At 41.6% G+C, this 21,298-nt stretch overlaps 1 protein-coding gene across 3 annotated transcripts in view; it reads right to left on the bottom strand.

The window, feature by feature from the left end:
- SHPRH (SNF2 histone linker PHD RING helicase) overlaps positions 1–21,298 on the bottom strand; it is a 158,463-nt gene that overhangs the window by 19,789 nt on the left and 117,376 nt on the right. For all 3 annotated transcript variants that reach the window (XR_013276661.1, XM_077486351.1, XM_077486352.1), the window contains exons 21-25: positions 19,769–19,994; positions 17,307–17,450; positions 11,861–11,962; positions 9,625–9,696; positions 886–1,074 (exon numbers count right to left, since the gene is read on the bottom strand). Coding sequence is in view for 2 of the 3 variants with exons in the window: in XM_077486351.1 (XP_077342477.1) it covers positions 886–1,074; positions 9,625–9,696; positions 11,861–11,962; positions 17,307–17,450; positions 19,769–19,994 (733 nt within the window). In the remaining variant the exon portion in view is untranslated. The remainder of the gene's footprint in view (positions 1–885; positions 1,075–9,624; positions 9,697–11,860; positions 11,963–17,306; positions 17,451–19,768; positions 19,995–21,298) is intronic.

Below are 21,298 nucleotides of genomic sequence, written 5' to 3'. Positions count from 1 at the left end.
TCTCAGCATGGTAGAGGAGGCCCATTACCTTAGGACACAATTAAAAAACTGAGGATTCACAGAGTGAGGCAGGACTATAGGGGAGCGGTCCTCAACAGCTTTGCCAGAGCCCAATCGCCTGAAGGTATGAGCCTATACCTTACCCAGGTTTGAAGAATATTATGCCTGTGTCCTGCACTGTATGAATAAAAAAATGTTTGCAGAAGAGATATTTTGTCTTTTCTGTCATAAAACTCTACCTGCTGGCAATTTTGAAAAATTCTCCTTTATTTCTGCTTTAGACTGACATTATTAAAAGACAGAAAAACGCCATAGCAATATTTATTAGGGTTGGGAGTTTTAATAGTCACTTGGCGCATTAAACATCCTTCTACTAATCCTAACTTGTAGAGTTATATACTGTATAAGTAAACTTTTCCCTGTAGCATATTTTTCTCCTCCTACATGTGTAAACAAGTCAGCCAACAGCTAGACTGCTATCTGTGGGCAACACCAGCAATCCTTTTTTAGCACATACTTATAAATATGGAACATTTGTGTTATCTGTTCAGAAAAGAAATTCATGCAGTGAAATATTAATGTTCAATCACTCATGGACTGACAGACATATGGCAGATATAATGTGTTCTGGAAAATGAAAACAGGCAGTATATAAAGGCATTCAGAAATTAAAAACCAAGCATCTGATGAGGAGAACAAGTGGACTTGTTAACAAACTGACTGATGAAAATGTTAAGTCATTTTTATTAAATGTCAATCTTTAAATTGCTCATTTATATCGGAAAGAGATACATATGATTTGTGAGGTGTGGATATAAAATATCTTAGTAAATTGCCTCCTCAGTGTCACTGCATAAATGAATCGCCCAGAGAAAATAAATTTACCTTTACGGGAACATCCTGTTCTTCATTTGCAGCTTCACTTGTGAACACATAAGAAATCTCCTTATGTGAGGTGGTCTGCCGACAAATTGCACATTTGATTGCACTTTTACGAGCACCAACACTGTACTGTTCTACCATGATCGCCACACACTCATTACAGAAGCAGTGGCCACAAGTTAATACCGCCCACTGTGGAAAAAAAATAAAAAATCTTGGGTCTATACATTATCATATAATTTTTTTCTAACAAACTAGCAATTTATGCTACATTTGTAAGCTTAATTGCAAGTGTAAACCAAGTACTCACATCACCATAACAGAACAAAATTTAAATACTGCTTAAAATGTATTATATTCAAATCTAGTTTACAATTGATAATGAGAGTTGCTGGAACAGTACAGACAGCGTTAATTAGGACAAACACAGCTCCAAAGCATCCTTATATACAAAGTGATCTAAGTAGGATTTTTCAGTGCTGGAGTTATCAGAAAAGAGCATTTAAAATGGTAAGCAGCATGTTAGGCAGAAATTTTATTTTTGATGTTTTTTTGAAGTTATGCTATGTGAATGAGAACATGTAACAAACATAAAGTAGGTGTTATTGCAGAAATACTCACAAATTAAATTCACAAACTAAGAACCATAATTATGTGTTATGCCTTTACGGGTGTTACCAGATTATTAAAAAATGTCCATTCGCACTATTGTGTTGCTGTAAGACACATTATGCCACGTACACAGGATCGGAATTTTGGTTGGAAAAAGTTCTGATGGTTTTCCCGAAGGAATTCCGACGGGATTTCGCTTAAGCTGTCTTGCATACACACGGTGTTGTACGCCATGACGTACAACACGTACGACGGGACTAGAAAAAGGAAGTTCAATACCCAGTAGCCAATAGATTCCATCTTGCAGTTGAATCTGAGCATGCGTGAGTTTTTGCGTGTTGGAATTGCATACACACGATTGAAATTTCCGATAGAAAGTTTTTCCGTCTGGAAAATTGAGAACATGCTCTCAAATTTTTGCTAGCGGGAATTCGGGCAGCTAAATTCCGATGGAGCATATACACGGTCGCACTTTCCGTTGAAAAGCTCTCATCGGTCTTTTGCTGGCCGAAATTCCGATCGTATGTAAGTGACATTACACACAATGGTGTTGCATTCTGAATAACACCCCCTACATACCTTGCCAACAGATGAGCATTGCATCATAACATGCAATGAGGTGCAATGCGCTGCTAGATATACTAGATGCACCTTCTTTGGTGCGTACATTTTTTTACCTGCAAAAAGAGTCGGAAAAAGATGTGCATTTTTTTTTTAAAGGTGAACTTACCCTTTAACTTGCAGGTACCATCTTTTTTTTTCCTTTTTCAACACATTTCTACCGCTGTAAGGCAGCTTAAAATTCATTCGAATGGAAGGTATAACACATGAACGCACCAAAGAAGGTGCGTTCATGTGTTATACCTTCCATTCGAATTAATTTTAAGCTGCCTTACAGCGGTAGAAATGTGTTGAAAAAGGAAAAAAAAAGATGGTACCTGCAAGTTAAAGGGTAAGTTCACCTTTAAAAAAAAAATGCACATCTTTTTCCGACTCTTTTTGCAGGTAAAAAAATTTGCATTTTACATTTTTTTTCACTTGGAGCCTGGAAAACATTGCAGATCACAGGTACCTTGCAGGTCTCCTGAAAACTTCGAAGTGTATCTGTCTGCTCATACCTCATACGGGCAGACAGATACACACTGACAGGAAGAATGAATGAACTACCACAGCGTTCAACAGCATCATGTTAGTTAATAGAAACTGCAAACAGCTGCAAAGACTGCTGCAAAGTAGTATCCCATCTGTGAATGAATGATGAGGCTGGGGGGTGGAGCCCTGCATGGCCACGGTGACAGCGGGCACTAGGAGAAGATGAGGGATGAGGCTGCAACTGCTGTTACATGTTTTACCCTAAATATGGGTGGAACATGCAACATGTTCCAAAATGCGAACTTATCCTTTAATGTCATAATGTGCTAGTATGCATCACATACTAGCACATTATGAAAGATTTATATTAAAACATAGCCCTTCAGCGGCACACTGTCATCTCTGTCAGGGCTTACATCTTCACCTGGTCTTCCTTCCAGGTGTGCGGGCCCCAGCCATTTGAATGGCCGTGCCACGATGATGTCACTCCTGCACATAATGGTACACAACACGCAATATGCACCATAAAGAAGTAGAAGTAGAAATTGGTTGGGGAGTGTGGGTGAACAGCCTTTTTCAAGTTCACCAACACATTCTCTATTAGATTACGCAATGGGCTCTAACTGTACAATTTTAAGACATTAACACTGATGTTTTTTTAAGGTATTCTTCTGTCATTTTGGATTTATGCTTGGAGACTGTGTCTTGATGGAAGACAAATGTTCTCCCAAGTCTCAGATTTCTTTTGAGACTGTAGATTTCCCTGGATTTTCAGCATTCATGCTACCCTGTACCGTCACAATCCTGCCAGTGTGTACTGCAGATAAACATTCCCACATGCTTCTTAGTTGGGACAGTGCATTTATGGTGATGTGCAATGTTTGGCTTATGTCAAACATAGCTGTTTAGCCCCGTCAGGAGACATTTGGCCCGTGTGTATGTCAGCTGACGGAAGCTGAGCATGTTGGAAAACCAGCAGCCGGCCAGCTCCTGATCAGTGCTCTCAACCAATGGCTGAGAGCGCTGACCAGAGTGTTCTTGTGGATGGAGGGGGGGGGATCTCCCTGTCGGAACACAACAGCTCAGTGGGGAAGATGACTGTACTAACGTTGGATTGTTAGTACAGCGGCTCCGACTAAAACAATTTTTTTTTTACCGTGTACCAGGCTTTAGTGTGAAGGTCAAAAAACTCAAATCTAGTCTGAATGGGCTATAGACTCTTCTTTAAGCTGACTTCAGAGCCCCAAAAGAGGCACCCTGGCAAACAGAAAATGAGATGTCACAGGAGTTTTAAATACGTCTTTTATTCTGCCATTTCTGCCCAGGTAGAGTTGTATCTCTGAGGCGTGTTTTTTGCAGATTTACAGTGGTTCGTTATTCTTTACATTTACATTAAAGTCTCCCTGCTGTAGCATTGTTGTGATGCTGCAGTTGTCTCCCTCCAGCTCTAAGCCAGAGAACTTGCTGCCCGCTCAGTTCTTGATCCTCTTGGAGGACTTTCAGTCGTCACTGTCTGCTCTTCCCCTCCAGCGTTCACTGGATCGCAAGGCTGGGGATGGGGTGGGGCAGGAGCAGCTGGTTCCAGCTCTGAGCCTTGCACTGGAAGGCTGAGCCACCAGCCAATCAAGCATCTAGGTGGATTCCGGCAGTATGGGATTCTTCCAGAGAATAGAGTGGTTCTGTGACTTTGGCTGACAGTGGGCTTTAGCCATCTGTCAGTTGTTTCAGGAGTGGAGAGGTAAGTGCAATCCTGTCACCCAGAAGAGAAGTATGGCCAAAAAAATCCTTGGTCTCTTTAAAAGTATATCTACAGTCCACAATTTTAAAGCTTTGGATAAGATCAACAGAAATGGTTAAAACATCTGTAAAAAAAAAATTCTTTGTCGTTTGTGTCCAACTCTAAAGATTATCCTTCACTTTCTGTCTCGAGACAACAGGAAATGAAAGGAAACCTCCCTAAACTATGGAAAATCCTCGAAGGTTTCCATGGAACAACTGTCCCCTCTATTCCATTTCTGGAGGCAACTCATGGTCACCAGTACAAACATAGAGGGTATATCTCACAAACGGTACACAGAGCGTAATAAAAACCCAGTAAGGGTTCTAACCCTTCCGTATTCAATTTTTTAAAAATGTTTTTATATACACTTTGGGGGTTATTGACGAAAGGCAAATCCACTTTGCACTGCAAGTGCACTTGAAATTGCACTGAAAGTGCACTTGGAAGTGTAGTCGCTCTAAATCTAAGGGGTAAATCTGAAATGAGGGGAGGCTCTGCTGATTTTATCATCCAATCATGTGCAAGCTAAAATGCTGTTTTTTATTTTCCTTGCATGTCCTCCTCGGATCTACAGCGACTTTACTTCCAAGAGCAAGTACACTTGAAGTGCAAATTAGATTTTCCTTTAGTAAATAACCCCCTCTGTGTATAACTTTTTAATAACTCAGACTTTTTTTTGTGTGTCCAATCACTTTTCAATCGTCTTTTCATAAAGTTGCTTGGAGTGTTCATTTGGCTTCATGGTGTAGGATATACCACAATGCTGACTCACCAAAAGTTGGACCTTGCAGATACATGTTTATTTATACTACAATCACTTGAAACCTTTTGACTACACACAGGTGATCTATATTTTATAAATCAATTGACTCAGATAAAGATTTGACAGCACCGGTGATGATTTAAGTGTGTACTAAAGAGATATATATTCAGAGATATATATATATTTTTTTTAATTTTTTATTGAAGTCTATTCCCTCCTATGGTAGATTCATAATTTCTATTTATCATGTTTACTGTTATTATCAAAAGTGAAAGAAAATTCCTAATTATAGTTATAACCCTCTATCCAAAATGAAAAAAGTTTTGTCTTCAGTTATATTTGAACTTTATTGCTAGCTGCTATAGCTATCATATATACATATATATATATATATATATATATATATATATATATATATATATATATATATATATACACACACACATACATACATACAGTATCACACACAAAAGAGTACACCCCTCACATTTTTGTAAATATTTTATCTTTTCATGTGACAACACTGAAGAAATTACACTTTGCTACAATGTAAAGTAGTGAGTGTACAGCTTGTATAACAGCGTAATTTGTTGCCCCCTCACAATAACTCAACACACAGCCATTAATGTCTAAACAACTGGCAAAAAAAGTGAGTACACCCCTAAGTGAATATGCCCAAATGGGGCCCAATTAACCATTTTCTCTCCCAGATATTAGTGTTACAAGGTCTCAGGTGTGAATAGGGAGCAAGTGTGTTAAATTTGGTGTTATCGCTCTCACTGTCTCATACTGGTCACTGGAAGTTCAACATGGCACCTCATGGCAAATAACTCTCTGAGGATCTAAAAAAAAGAATTGTTGCTCTACATAAAGTTGGCCTAGGCTATAAGAAGATTGCCAAGACCCTGAAACTGAGCTGCAGCACAATGGTCAAGACCATACAGCGGTTTATTAGGACAGGTTCCACTCAGAACAGGCCTTGCCATGGTCCGCCAAAGAAGTTGAGTGCACGTGCTCAGCGTCATATCCAGAAGTTGTCTTTGGGAAATAGATGTATGAGTGCTGCCAGCGTTGTTGCAGAGGTTGATGGGGTGGGGGGTCAGCCTGTCAAAGGTTAGACCATACGCTGCACACTGCATCAAATTGGTCTGTATGGCTGTCACCCCAGAAGGAAGCCTCTTCTAAAGATGATGCACAAGAAAGTCAGCAAATAGTTTGCTGAAGACAAGCAGACTAAGGACATGGATTACTAAAATCATGCCCTGTGGTCTGATGAGACCAAGATAAATGTATTTGGTTCAAATGGTTTCAAGCATGTGTGGCGGCAACCAGGTGAGGAGTACAAAGACATGTGTCTTGCCTACAGTCAAGCATGGTGGTGGGAGTGTCATGGTCTAGGGCTGCATGAGTGCTGCTGGCACTGGGGAGCTACAGTTCACTGAGGGAACTATGAATACCAACATGTACTGTGAGATACTGAAGCAGAGCATGATCCCCTCTCTTTGGAGACTGGGCCACAGGGCAGTATTCCAACATGATAACGACCCCAAACACACCTCCAAGAGGACCACTGCCTTGCTAAAGAAGCTGAGGGTAAAGGTGATGGACTGGCCAACCATGTCTCCAGACCTAAACCCTATTGAGCATCTGTGGGGCATCCTCAAACGGAAGGTGGAGGAGCGCAAGGTCTCTAACATCCACCAGCTCCGTGATGTTGTCATGGAGGAGTGGAAGAGGACTCCAGTGGCAACCTGTGAAGCTCTGCTGAACTCCATGCCCAAGGGGGTTAAGGCAGTGTTGGAAAATAATGGTGACCACACAGAATATTGACACTTTGGACCGAAATTGGACATTTTTTACTTAGGGGTGCATTGTAGCAAAGTGTAATTTCTTCAGCGTTGTCGTATGAAAAGATATGATAAAATATTTACAAAAATGTGAGGGGTGTACCCATTTGTGTGAGATACTGTATGTATGTATATATATATATATATATATATATATATATATATATATATATATATATATATATATATATATATATATATATAAAATATATACACAATATCTCACAAAATGATTGACTCTGCCATTGCAGAACATTCCACTTCTTTTCCTTCAAAAGCTCCTGGGTCATTTTTGCAGTGTGTTTTAGATCATTGTCCATCTGTACTTGGAAGTGCCATCCAATCAACTTTGCTGAATTTTGGTGGATCTTGGCTGACAGTATATCTCTAAACACTGCATAACTCATCTGGCTGCTTCTGTCTATTTGGAAAGATTTAACCCTTTTTATTATTATTTACCAGCGTGCTGACAATTTATACACTAGTAATTTTACAGTTTTTTCACAATTATTATTTTTTTCACCACCTATCATTTAAATTTAAAGGTATAGCGCCAAATCTATTTCCCTTTCTTCCATGCTTCTGTCTTCTGTCACATCATAAATAAACACCAATGATCCAGTGCTACTGGAAGTTATGCATGCCCATGCCATCACACTGCCTCCATCATGTTTTACAGATGACGTTGTGTGCTTTGGATTATAAGCTGTTCCAAGCCTTCTTTTTTCTTCCCATCATTCTAGTACTGATTAAGTTTAACTTCGACCATCCAAAGAATCCTTTTCCAGAACTGGTCTTGCTTTTTAGATGTTTTCTGGCAACATCTAATCTGGCTTTTCTATTCTTCCGGCTTATGAATGGTTTTCACCTTGTGGTGAACCCTCTATATTTGCTCACGTGAAGTCTTCTCTTGACTGTAGACTTTGACAATGATACACCCACCTCATGGAGAGTGGTCTTCACTGGATATTGTGAGAGGGTTTTTCTTTACCATAGAGAGGATTCTGCAATTATCCACCACTGTTGTCTTCCGTGGATGTCAAGGCCTTTTTAATGTTGCTGAGCTCACCGATGCGTTCTTCTTTCCTCAGAATGTACCAAACTGTACCAAACTGTTCATCTGGCCACTCCTAATGTTGTTGCTATCTCTCTGTTGAACTTGTATTGTTTTTGAGGCTTTACCATGGCCTGTTTTACTTGCATGGACAGCTCTTTTGAATGCATGATGTACTTTATTTTCACAGCATTGATTTGAAATGCAAATACCACACTTAGAATCAATTCCAGACCTTATACCTGCTTAATTGATGAAGAGATAACAAAGGAGTAGTCCACACCTGGCCATGAAACAGCTTCTGATTCAATTGTCCAATTACTTTTGGCCCCTTGAAAAAAAAGGGGGGGGGGGCAGCTATTCTTAAGAGCTTATATATATAGTGGCAGCACCTCTTTAATGAGACATCAGAGGTCTATTGGACATCTGATGTCTCCCCTGCACTACCCTGAAGCTAAAAGTCCATAGAACAGTTGCTTCCCTGGCCACTAGTCAGAAAAAGTGAAGGTAAAAAACAAAAGTGGAGCAATGCACGTAACTTCCGGGTTCTTACTAGCTAAAGGAGCTAAGGCCAGGTTCACACCTATAAGGGTGGTGCCGCTGCCGGACCCGCACAAATTCTGGCAGATGCAACAACCCGTACTAGGAACCATGCTTGCGGGTTTCATGCAGGCTACGATCCCCAAAGTAGTGCAGGGACTTCTTTCCTGCGTTTCATGGGGACAGGCAGCTCATTCAAATGAATGGGCTGTGACCTGGAAAAAGTGTGTGGGCCACTCAGGCTCGATAGGGAATGGGGGTATGTGGGCAGTGCATCTGCAGCTGCTGCTAGAGTGCTGACAGGGGATGGAGCCTGTCCTGGCTCCTGTAAAGGTTCAAGAAAGGAAAGATAACCCCTGGACGTCGCACATCTATGATGTCCTGCTGCAATGAATGGAGTGGCAACCTCAGCCTGGACTCCGACCGGCCACGCCCCCAACGTGTTTCACTCCACTCTCAGAGCTTAGTCACAGGGATAGGAAACAAATGCGTAAGGGGGCTGAATTGTATCAAACAGCAGCCTGCATGGCTGCATAGATGTGAACCTAGTCTAAAGGAGACCTGTGAACGGGCGTGCAAATCTCAGGTCCAGGATACATGGTGCGGAGGGGCGCATGTTCCGTGGTCAGTGGAAGCAACCCATCTGAAAGCCAACAATTAAAGCTTGTGTGTGTGTAAACCCCCCTTCTGCTGCCGAATTATGATGTGCTGTACATTGTTGGCAATAAAAGTTTTAGACTTGCTGGAAAATTTGATTAGTAAATTCCCTAATACAAGATTCGACCCTTTACCCCCCTTCCTGGCATGCCACAGCCCTGGGAGTATCCAATTACACTCTGTGCTGTGTAAAGGTCCTTAGCCTCTCCCTTTACCCCCCTACATAAACTTGAAGTGAAGCAGAATACTATACAATTTCACTTGAGTCTGCTGGGGCTGACATAATATTCAAGGTGGAGGAACACAGCAACAGTCTTAGGGCAGTTGGTCTTTATACAATGCCTTAGATGACATACAAACTTTAACATTTTATCAATAAGATAAAACGTGAAATTACCTGTTTTCCGAGACTCCGGGCACATATTGGGCAGGGTTCTGGATTCACTCCGCCAGATGTTTTATCCTGAGACTAAAAATACAAAATTGTAAAACCTGATAAGCTTTTATTCACAACTTTCAACATGTATGGACTTCTCATTTAGAATTTTATGTATAGAATCATGATATTCAATAGCTTCTCATGTTCTCCAATGCAGCAGCTAATCACTGTCATACTAGCAATTTAAAGCAGCAGATGAACAGTTCATCTCTACATTAGCAACAATGTATAAAGGGTACAATATGGATACAATCAGGAAACACAACAGGACAAACAAAGTAAACCTTGTAATGTATTCTTAAGATGTTTTACAGACAAAAGAAACAAGCAATAAAAACATAGATCTTTGGGTCCCAGTGATCAATATAAAGCTGCCAGGAAATACCAAATGCAATCAAATAATATACCAATAATGTATGATTGTCTCCTCCTGTTAAATATATCTTTCTAGATCTCAATGTAAATCTGACAAATATATGCGCTAATGCAAGATAAATGCCCAACCACATCAAATTCACAACTTGAAGCGATAGTGGTACTTAAAGGGGAACTTCACCCAAAAGAGAAAATTCCACTTTTCTGCTTTCTCTCCCCCTAGTCTACCACCTTTGGATGTTTATTTCGAGGGGGGGGGGGCAGATACTTGGTCTTGGCAGGTACCCAGCTCCCACTTCAGATTGCCTATTCAATCCAAGTGGGGGGTTCGCCCCCCACCCCTTTGCACGCCGTCTTCTGGGACACAGATGTCCCAGAAGTCTGCGGGACTGTTCACAGAGCACAGCAGCACGGCTCGCGTATGTGCAGTGGCAAGTAAACATGCTGGGGACCAGGTGAACTCGCTTAGGTGAGGACAGCGCTAGACACCTGGCCAGGTAAATGTCCATTTAATTAAAATACAGCAGCTAAAGTATTTGTAGCTGCTGACTTTACATTTTTTTTGGAGGGACTGAAGATCCTCTTTAAGATTTCAAATGGCAGTCTCTCTCTAGCTTCATAGCTAGGTAAGTTGCTTATGGATGAGTGTGAGTAAGGGAAAAATCAAAGTGCTATCACAGTGGTCTATAAACCTATTGTGTTACAATGAGGATTTGATTAACAGACCAAAGCACAGATCTCTATGAAAAAAAAAAAAAAAAAAACTTTTTCCATTCAAACAGATCAAGTTGGTCTCCAATAGCAACACAAAATAACAGCTGTCTGTTGTAAATTTCCTACTGTTAGCAGACAGAGTACATCTTCAATAGCATTAACAGCAAGAGGTGTCGCCAGGTAACTGGAAAATAATCAGGGAAATGTGTAGCTGGCCATAAAGTCCTTTAGCAAGCCCTACCATCTTTACTCCTCCAAGATCTGGTTTTATAAATGGCAATCTCATGGGTGCAAGCATGACCTATTTCCAGAGAATACAAGACAAAACCTAGTGCTAGAGGCGGACTAGGTATAAATGTAAAAAATATATTTATTTAGTGAAATGCAGTAAAATTGCATTAGCAAAACAATGTATATACGCTAAGCAGTATTAGCAGCAATAACGTTGAATACAACCATTCTGCATGTGTCTCAGCTATCCTATATGTGTTGACGGAATAGTGAGATTACATGCATGCATACTGCTTAATGTATATACATTGTTTTGCTAATGCAATTTTACTGCTTTATTCCACTAAATAAATAGATTTTTTACATTTATACCTAGTCCCACACTTTAAAATCCAGAGGGGTTATACCCCTCTTTCTACATACATATAAATGTGTGATGCTTAAACAATGCATTATCATAAGTCTCCCAAATGCACAAGCCTAGTGTTTGATGCTGTATACCTATGATTGCCCAAGTTTTGTTCTCGTTTTTGTAAAGCATATTGTTTTTTTTTTTTTTTGGTTTGTCTGTTTGTCATAAAACAAAAAAAAAAAAGGTTTTCTCTTGTATGCTACATTGGATGAGATGGACCTGGTTTGGTACACACACTGCACATCCCTGCCACATTATTTCCAGGGAATCAATACACACTGTAGTAATATGTTAACAAAACTTATTAGAGTTGTGTCTTTTACTATAGTGTATTTGGTTACAAACCCTACACAGTTCCCTTAAATGAAATAACCATACAACTATAGTCTCATCTTCTAACTATCATATTCTTTCAGTGCTAAAGACTACTATAAACATTACAGAGAATGAAATTACACATACCTTCTCTAAATTAGTAAGATAAAGGAGCTGTCCCAGCTTCTTCTGCAGTTGTGACTTGGCAACGGCTTTGTCATTTAGCAGCTTTACACGGTTCTGTTCCACCTGTGTTAAATAAAAAGCTGTAATTGGAGGGCTTTAGGATTATTTAGTCTATTTTACCCTATGCAGTAATCTAGATACTAATTTGTTTTCAGCATTCGTATGATTAGAAAATTAAGAGGATTTTAATTTGTTACTTTGAGTTAATTTACTTACTTGGTCACTTACTAAACAAAAAACAATTACAGTAATATTAATTCTTACCAATCCTTAGATGTTGAGGTTACATTGGTTTCCTTTTTTTTAAGGTTTGAGGGTCGGGGGGTAAAAAACACATTAAAGAGTCCCCCCCCCCAGTTTGAGTAGTAACTGGAAAGGGCAGTATCTGACCCTTCAAGATTAGCCCAGAAGATAGATTGGCAAATGCTACAGGCGGGGATGCAAGATACAGAGCAATCTTTGCAAGGAAAGTCTAAAATTATAAAGAGGGGTCTAACTGACAGAAGGGCACAATAACATCAAGGTAAGCCATGGGGGCCTGCACCACATCTGGTTTTTTATTAAGCTCTGAATACCAAGCATGGTGCAATCTGTTTGGAGTAACTAGATGTTTTTGACTCACTCAAACTTGATTTTCCTAAAGGCTAAGTAAAAAATAATAAATGCACAATATTTTGCTAAAATAAAAAACGTGCATTTTTCATTTTTTTTCCCACAGGAGCCTGCAAAGTATTGCACCTGCTATCAGTGGATCATGGGTGCAATGTCAGGCTCCTGCACACTCTCCCTTCAGCTTTCTGCCCATACCTCTGTAGGGGCTTTCAGTTAGAGAGCTGAAAGAAGAGTGAAGAGTGAAAGAGTGAAGAGTGAAAGAAGAGTGAATAAACTATGGGCACACTGATCAGCGCCCTTGTGGTCTATTACAAGCAATCTGCCGCAGATGGAACTTGTTAATTCATTCACAGATCTCTGTGAATAAATGACAAGGCTGTTCAGGTGAAAGTGCTCCGCGCAATCATGCTGATTTTAAATGTGACAGTGGCTGTGAGAAAGAGGAACCCTCGCCTGCTGTCACATAGATGATGGGGGCTCAAGGGGTGCTGGAACATGCAACAATTTAAATATGGGTGTAACATGTAACATCTTCTAAAAGGATCTCTTTAACCACTTCAGCCATGGAAGGTTTTACCCCCTTCCTGACCAAAGCATTTTTTACAATTCATACTGTGCTGCTTTAACTGGTAATTTCAGGGTCATGCAATTCTGTACCCAAAATGAAAATTGCGTCCTTTTTTTCCCCACAAAAAGAGTTTTCTTTTGGTGATATTTGATCACCTGGTTTTTAAACGTAAAAAGTGTTGAAAAAAATATATATTTTCGACTTTTTTGTTATGAAAAAAATACAACTCAATTCTAGTCATACATTTAGGCCAAAAAGCATTCAGCCACATGTCTCGGGTAAAAAAAAAAAAACAATAAGCGTATATTCATTGGTTTGTGCAAAAGTTATAGCGTCTACAAACTAGAGTACATTTTCTGGAATTGACGCAGGTTTTAGTTTGTGACTGCCTATCTAATTTCTTCAGGTGCTAAAATGTCAGGGCAGTACAACCCCCCAAATGACCACATTTTGGAAAGTAGACAACTCAAGGAATTTACTGAGAGGCTTGTTGAGCACATTGAATATTTTATTATTTTGTCACAAGTGATTGAAAAAAAAAATGTTTACACAAAGTTTTCACTGAAATATTATATTGCTCAAACATGCCATGGGCAAATGTGAAATGACAACCCAAAATACAGTCTGCTGCTTCTTCTGATTACAGGGATACCACATGTGGGAGTTTTTGGCAGTCTATCGGTGTACAGGCCCCCAAAAACCAAGCCCCGCCTTCAGGCTTTCTAAGGGCGTAAATTTTTGATTTTACTCCTCACTACCTAGAACAGTTTAGAAGGCCATGAAATGCCCAGATAGCACAACCCCCCCCCAAGGACCACATTTTGGAAAGTAGACAGCCAAGCTATTTGCTGAGAGACAGCCAAACTATTTGCTGAGAGGCATTTTGAGTCCATGGAATATTTTATATTTTGCCTGAAGTTTTGGGAAAACTACAATATTGTTTTTCTTTTTTTCACAAAGTTGTCACTAAATGTTATATTGCTCAAACATGCCATGGGCAAATGTGAAATGACACCCTAAAATACATTCTGCTGCTTTTCCTGAGTACAGGGATACCACATGTGTGGGACTTTTTGGCAGCCGCGTACAGGACCCCAAAATGGGTTTCTACAAGCTGGGATAAGCCTCGGCGATTAGATGGCAGGGTGCCACATGTGCCAATACCATGATCAAACAAGTGACTAAAAAGTGGCACACTCATGTAATAATTGTCCACATACAAATGGTACCCCTTTCCAGATAAGGGTGACACCAAGTCCCACACAATCTTACCAGCGCTCCCTATGTAGTTTGGGCAGTTCTCGGGCTCCACGTGACTATCTTTTCCCTTGTAAACTATAAAACTATATGTATAGCCTGTTGTCCTGTCACAGAGCTTATACAACTTGACCCCATATCTGGCACGATTGCTGGGAAGGTACTGTTTGAAAGACAAGCAGCCAGAAAATTTAATCAGGGACTCATCAATGAAGACAACTTGATCGGGAGTAAACAAGGCTGCAAACTCTTGGTTGAAGTGGTTTACGAGGGGCTGAATTTTGTAGAGCCGATCAAATGCAGGGTCACCTTGAGGACGACAGAGTTCATTGTCATTAAAATGCAAGAACCGTAAGATCTGCTCGTATCGTGTCCTGGCATGGATGCAGAGAACACGGACATATGGTGAATTGGGTCAGTGGACCAATATGACCGCAACTCACTTTTTTTAACTATGCCCATGAGGAGGGATAAACACAAAAAGTTCTCAAATTCAACTGGGGATTAGCAGCGATGAATTGACCAGCATACAAATTGCTTTCGCCCACAACAGATCTATAGAGATCTTCTGTGAAAAACAGCAAATAAAAATCAAGTGACGTAAGAAAATCAACTGTTTCCACCTGAATTCCGGGTTGGCCAGGGAATGGGGAAAGTACGGGTGCTGCAAAAGTGATGGGCTCCCAATTAGGATTGGCAAATGCAGCAGGAAGGGCACTATGGGCTCAATGGCCTGTGTTTGTCTTTGTGGGGGCTGCGGGGCACTATTTGTGCTAGCAACTGTACCAGCTCGAACTGCACTTATGGGACTCGCCATGTCACCAAGTTTTACTGCAGTGCTGGATGTACGACCAGGATGTACTAAGCTGCTGGTGCTTGTCAGTTCACCAGAAGCACGAGCGGCACTAGTACTGGCTCTCTGCTCCTTACAACAGCACTGCGTTTCTTGCACCTCAACAACAGAAGAATGGGGTCAGGTACGCCTGACCTTGGCAGGGACCACTACTCCGTCGTCAGAGCTATCTGTCAGGGTGCCGCTGCTGTCTACTGGTTCATATTCTGAGCCTGAATCTAACAGATGGGTGACTTCCCCTTTACTCATCTGTCATGCTCAGAAACGAGTAGGCCTCTTCACTACTGTACCTCCGATTGGACATTGTGGTCTCTAAATTTACAGGTACAGCTAGTGCGACTCACAGACAAAAAAAGCACCTGAGCTCGCTTCAGTCGCTACCAAAAAAACTGTTAGCTTTCGCAGGGATCAGGCCTGACTCTGTGAACGCTGCCGTTACGTGTGTTGTGTTTTGTAAGTGACAACTGTACTTGGGTGGGCTGGGCGGAGGGGCTAAACACAGGTGCTAGCAGGTATCTGGGCTGATCCCGCTAATGCTGCATTTTTGGGAACCCTAGTATAGATCTGATCAGATCAGATATTGATCCGTTCAAACACTATACTAGTAAGGGAGATGTATGGTGTGTGCGTGTGTGTTAGTGCTACTGGCACTAATGTGACTCTCCCTGGGGCTGACACTGACCCTAAAACCTGTACTGGGGGGCGATCAGGGGTTAAACCTATATTCAGCAATATATGACGGGTATCCTGATGCTATAAAAACCTGACGGCGACAGTAACTAGATAACTGGCTAACCAGCGTCACCCGTGACACTAAATACAGTGATCAGAAATGAGATCTGTACACTATATTAGTGACACTAGTGACAGAGGGGGGAGAGGGTTAATTGGGGGGCGATCAAGGGGTTAAACCTTTGTTAAGGGGGGTAACTGAGCCTACTACTAACTTCCCTTATGCTAATTAGTGTCACAAATGACACCAGTACAGTGATCAGTGAAAAATTTGAAAACTGCATTTGGTAACTCAATGACAGGGAGTGAAGGAGTTAACTGGGGGGGGGGGGATCGGGGGCTGATCAGGGAGTGAAAAGTGTGCCTACATGTACTGGTGTTAGTGTAGTGTTGTGGAACTCACTGTTAGATGTCCTCTCTCTGGAACCGAAAAGAGTTCCACGAGGGGAGATTACATCACTTCCCCTACCTGTGTTTACATTACACAGGCAGGAGAGACATTTCATTCAGCAGAACCGATCAGCAGGTCCAGGCGAGAAATCATTGGCCTGGACCTGAAGACTGATAGGTTCCGTAACTAATCAGATTGCAGTGGGTGCGAGCGCCATACAGCTATGGCGATTCAAGCAACAGTGCCATTTTGCCACCGTTAAATGATGGTGGGCGGTCTTAAAGCGGTTAAAGATCAAGTTCAAAGAATAAGCTTTAGAGGAGAAAAGACATACACCAGAGAATAAAGAGCCTATAAAGTGATGAATGCATTACTGGTCAGATAATGCTCGGAGTGGACTAGAAACCTGGCAACATTTGAGTAGTGGTAAAATGTCATCAGATCGCTGTCCAGATTGCCCCAAAGATTGCAGATCCTAAAGAATAGGGAGAAGAGTTTCTTGTCCCCACTGAAGAGGGTGGCAATTTGGAGAGGACGGGTGTAAAAATGGCCAAAGGGAATTGCCTTAAAACTGGATACCATCAGCCAAAAAACTGTCCTGCTGAGGCAGACATGTCTCATATGCCTCCTTCATTTACCAGTAAAGTGGAGTGGAAGGGAGGCCAGGCTGGTCAGAAAAGGAAGAGAGACCCCACTGCCAGGCAGCCAGAAACTTTGCTAAAGCTAAGTAAACCTTAGCTTCCTATACATGGGCTTTATAACTCAATAGCTCACATAGGAAGCAGCATCTCTGTAAAATGAAACATTGTTCTTTTGTAAGGAACAACAGACTTAGTGGCTGGATAACCTGATGAAAATTGAAGCAAGAAAGCCTAAAAAACAAAACAAATGCAGCCATCACATCTAAGAATTGGTATGCTGCAATATAATAAAGGTTTGCTTTTAGGTTTAATACTACTTTAGGGTTAAACATAGCTATTTGAAAATTACTCACTTCATGTGGTTCAATAATATGAAGAACAGGGGGATTAGGCTTTGGTTCATCAGGAAGACGGACTCTAATGCGCTGGGTTGCCATAGAAAGTTCATCGATAGCTGACACATGATTTCTTAAGACCATCCAGTACTCATGAAGAAACTAAAGTCAGAGGAGGAAAAAACGTTAACACTGCGTGCACATCATATTTCAAGCAAAACCTGATTTCCCTGAATTAATTCTAAAGAGGTTTATAAAAGCAACAGGAGATAAAAACAGCATAATGTTGCTAGATCATTTAGATGTAGGCAATATACCGTATTTATTGGCATATAACACGCGCCGGCGTATAACACGCACCCCAAGTTTAGGAGGGAATTTTAAAGCAAAAAACTTTTAGGGGGGAAATTTAAGGAAAAAAACCTTACATTTAAATGCCCATCAATGCAGCCTTATCAGTGTCCATCTGAAGCCTTGTCAGTGTCATTTGCAGCCTTGTCTTGCAGCCTGTCCATCATTGCAGCCTTGTCATTGCAGCCTTGTCATTGCAGCCTGCAGCCTGTCCATCATTGCAGCCTTGTCATTGCAGCCTGCAGCCTGTCCGTCATTGCAGCCTTGTCATTGCAGCCTTGTCCCCTCAGCTTCTGTTTTTAAAAATGGCGCCCCCGAGATGTCCTTCGTATCTCGGTGGCGCCCAAAAGTTCTCGGCGGCTTTGGGCCACCTCGGTCGTACTCGGAGGCTTTCGGCCGCCTCGGCCGTACTCGGAGGCTTTCGGCCGCTCTCGCCGCTTCTCTGCGGTTTTCGCCCACCTCGGCCGTACTCGGAGCCTTTCGGCCGCCACGAAAACCGCAGAGAAGGGGCGAAAGCCGCGAGAAGGGCCGAAGGCGGCTTAAAGCCGCCCAGAGCACAAAAATCGCAAGGGAATCGTGGCGGATCGGCGTATAACACGCACCCGCAATTTTCCCCTGATTTTAAGGGGAAAAAGTGCGTGTTATACGCCGATAAATATGGTATTTAGTTTTCTAACAATCTCAATTTTATTCAATAAAACAAAACATTAAGGCAGGTAAAGTTAAAACCCAGAGCAACAGCTCTAAATCAATCCTGCATTGATCTTACTGCAGCAAAATGAGTTTTGATTGGCTAGTTACAGGAATCTCCACTTACCACTTTTCCCTTACACTGTTTTGACTAAGGCAATACCTTAAAAAAACCTGCATGTTCTCGCCTCACATATTTACCAGCTAAAGGTAAACCAAGGGGTAGGATGCTGGTGATATAATTATGGCAAACCAGCCTGATGTGTGGTTAAATTATTATATTTCATTGATTTTCATGGTTCATTGACTAAGGACATATATAAAACATGCATGTTCTCACTTAACATACCGTATTTATCGGCATATAACATGCACTTAAAATCAGGGGAAAATCATGGGTGAGTGTTATACGGCGCTCCCCCGCCGTTGTGAGCCTGTGGGCGACTTTCAGGTGCCTTTGGCCCTTCTCGGCGGCTTTCAGCTGAGAATGGCCGAGAGCGGGCAAAAGCTACCGAGAACGGCCGAAAGCGCCATTTTTAAAAGGCAAAGCTGAAAATTAAACTGACAAGGCTGCAAATGATGGACAAGGCTGCAAATGACACGGACAAGGGTACAACGATGGACAAGGCTGCATGACAAAGCTGCATATGACACTAACAAAGCTGCATATGACACTGACAAGGCTGCAATGATGGACAAGGCTGCCTGACAAAGCTGCATATGACACTGACAAGGCTGCAATGATGGACAAGGCTGCATGACAAGGCTGCAAATGACACTGACAAGGGTGCAATGATGGACAAGGCTGCAGATGGACACTGATAAGGCTGCATTGATGGGCATTTAAATGTAAGTTTTTTTTTTCTTAAACTTCCCTCCTAAGCTCTTGTACACACGGTCGGACATTCCGACGGAAAATGTCCGATTGGACCGTGCTGTCGTATAATCCGACCATGTGTGGGCTCCATCGGACTGTTTCTGTCGGAGTATCCGACCGACAAAGTTTTAGAGCTGGGCTATAAAATTTTCCGACAACATGATCCGATCGGACTTTGTCCAATCGTTTGTAGAGAGTTCCGGTCGGCTACTAACCTGAACGTAGTCCCGTCGTAACGAAATAACGTCATCACGTTACGAATGATCGGATTTTCCGACAACTTTGTCCGACCGTGTGTAAGCAACAAAAGTTTCAAACAAAATCTGTTGGACAAAATCCAACGGATTTTGTTGTCGGAATGTCCGCCCGTGTGTACAAGGGCTAAAAGTTTTTTTCCTTAAAATTCCCTCCTAAACTTGGGGTGCGTGTTATATGCGGATAAATACAGTAGTTATCAGCTGAAAATAAACAAAGAGGTGGGGATGCTGGTGATATAATTATGGCAAACCCTGATTTCTGTTTAAGTGGCTGAAGGGCGGTTATATAATTATTATAATCTTGCCTTGTATTCTTTCTTCCATGCTTCGAATAGCTCCATGAAGGTAGCACCCTCATCAGTTAGCCAAGTATCCATGCGGTGGCTTCTAGCAAATACCAGTATGGCTTTTAGGGCGCGTTCAAGCTCACTAGCAGCCCACAGACCTCGACTTGTTTTGGGTAAGCGATCATCCACAACACCATTCTCCTCTTCAATCATCTCTTCAAAGATGGCAGTTTGACCTTTTACCCTGCAAATTAGAGTCTAATAATACATATTTTGGAATTATACGGATTACATTTTTATGTAATTCTAATAAGTTAAGTTTTTTTTTACCTTAATGGAGTCTCTGCATTAAGGTGAAAAACCTTCATGTACCTGTGCCTCCCTCCCCACCTCTTAAAGTGCATTCCCTGCATTAAGGTACAGAAAACATGTTGCCACTTGCTGTGCCCTTCCCCCCAATACTCATAGGAGGGCAGGGTCAAGCCATTCTGTGTGCGTCAATGGAGATCGAGCCCGCACATCTGCCCCCATAGCAACCACTTGCTATGGGGGAAGACACAGAAGAGGATGAGCCAAGATTGTCGACAGGGGATCCCAGAAGAAAACGTTTGGGACTGCACTGTGCAATACCACTGCGCTGAGCAGGCGAGTATAACATTTTTATTATTGTAATATAAAAAAATTGCTTTAAATACTTATCCGAGGCCGATCTCGATCCAGTGCTGTGTGCAGCAGCTTTTATCCTCTCTTTTCTCACAGTATACTTGGCAGCAGCAGGAACAATTGGCTCCTGCTGCTGTCAGTCAAATCCACTGTGGCGGGAGTGGGGGCGGGGTCAAGCTGCACTGTGTATGTCTATAGATGCACACAGCCCCGAGCCAGCTTGTCTGTCCCCATAGCAAGCAGCTTGCTATGGGGACAGACACAGAAGAGGAGGAGTCTAGATCACCAGAGGGGGATCCTAGAAGATGGAGGTCTGGGGCCACAATATGTAATACCATTGCACAAAGCAGGTAAGTATAACATATTTGTTAATGATAAGCTTTACAATCACTTTAAGACTGTGGGTTCAATTCACAGAGTTATTTTACTCCTAAAATCTAAGCTAAAATAACTCAGAGATTTTTTTCTAACTTTTTTTGCAATTCACAAACAAACACTACCATAATAAAGTGTTATTTCATCAAAATATGAGGTAATCTACTCATAAAATCATTTGGTATTTTATTAGGATGGATACAGTAGAGAAGGATTAAATTGTTTGTTAACCCAAAAAAATAATACAGATCCTGGTCCCATAAAGCAGATTACACAGCATAGTACTTGTGCTATGTAATCTGTCCCCCTCTAAAATGTAAAAAAAAACCTCCCTGAACCTGACACTTCCTGTATGCCCTCTCTGTACAGACCACCATGTTCTGATTGCGTCCCTTCCTCAAATGCTGCTGTCTCCTGTCACTGCCAGCCCCTCTATTAGAGGTTGGCATAGCACACTATGCAATATGTAAGTTGTTTTAAAAAAAATGAGTGTTCTAAATACCGATTATG

This window comes from Lithobates pipiens, unplaced genomic scaffold (assembly GCF_037356315.1).
Source record: "Lithobates pipiens isolate NorthernLeopardFrog02 unplaced genomic scaffold, aLitPip1_a1.2 Scaffold_18, whole genome shotgun sequence".
In the NCBI taxonomy this organism is placed as follows: Eukaryota; Metazoa; Chordata; class Amphibia; order Anura; family Ranidae; genus Lithobates; species Lithobates pipiens.
Note: the sequence above shows the minus strand (reverse complement) of the source record. Positions and strands in the feature narration are given on the sequence as shown.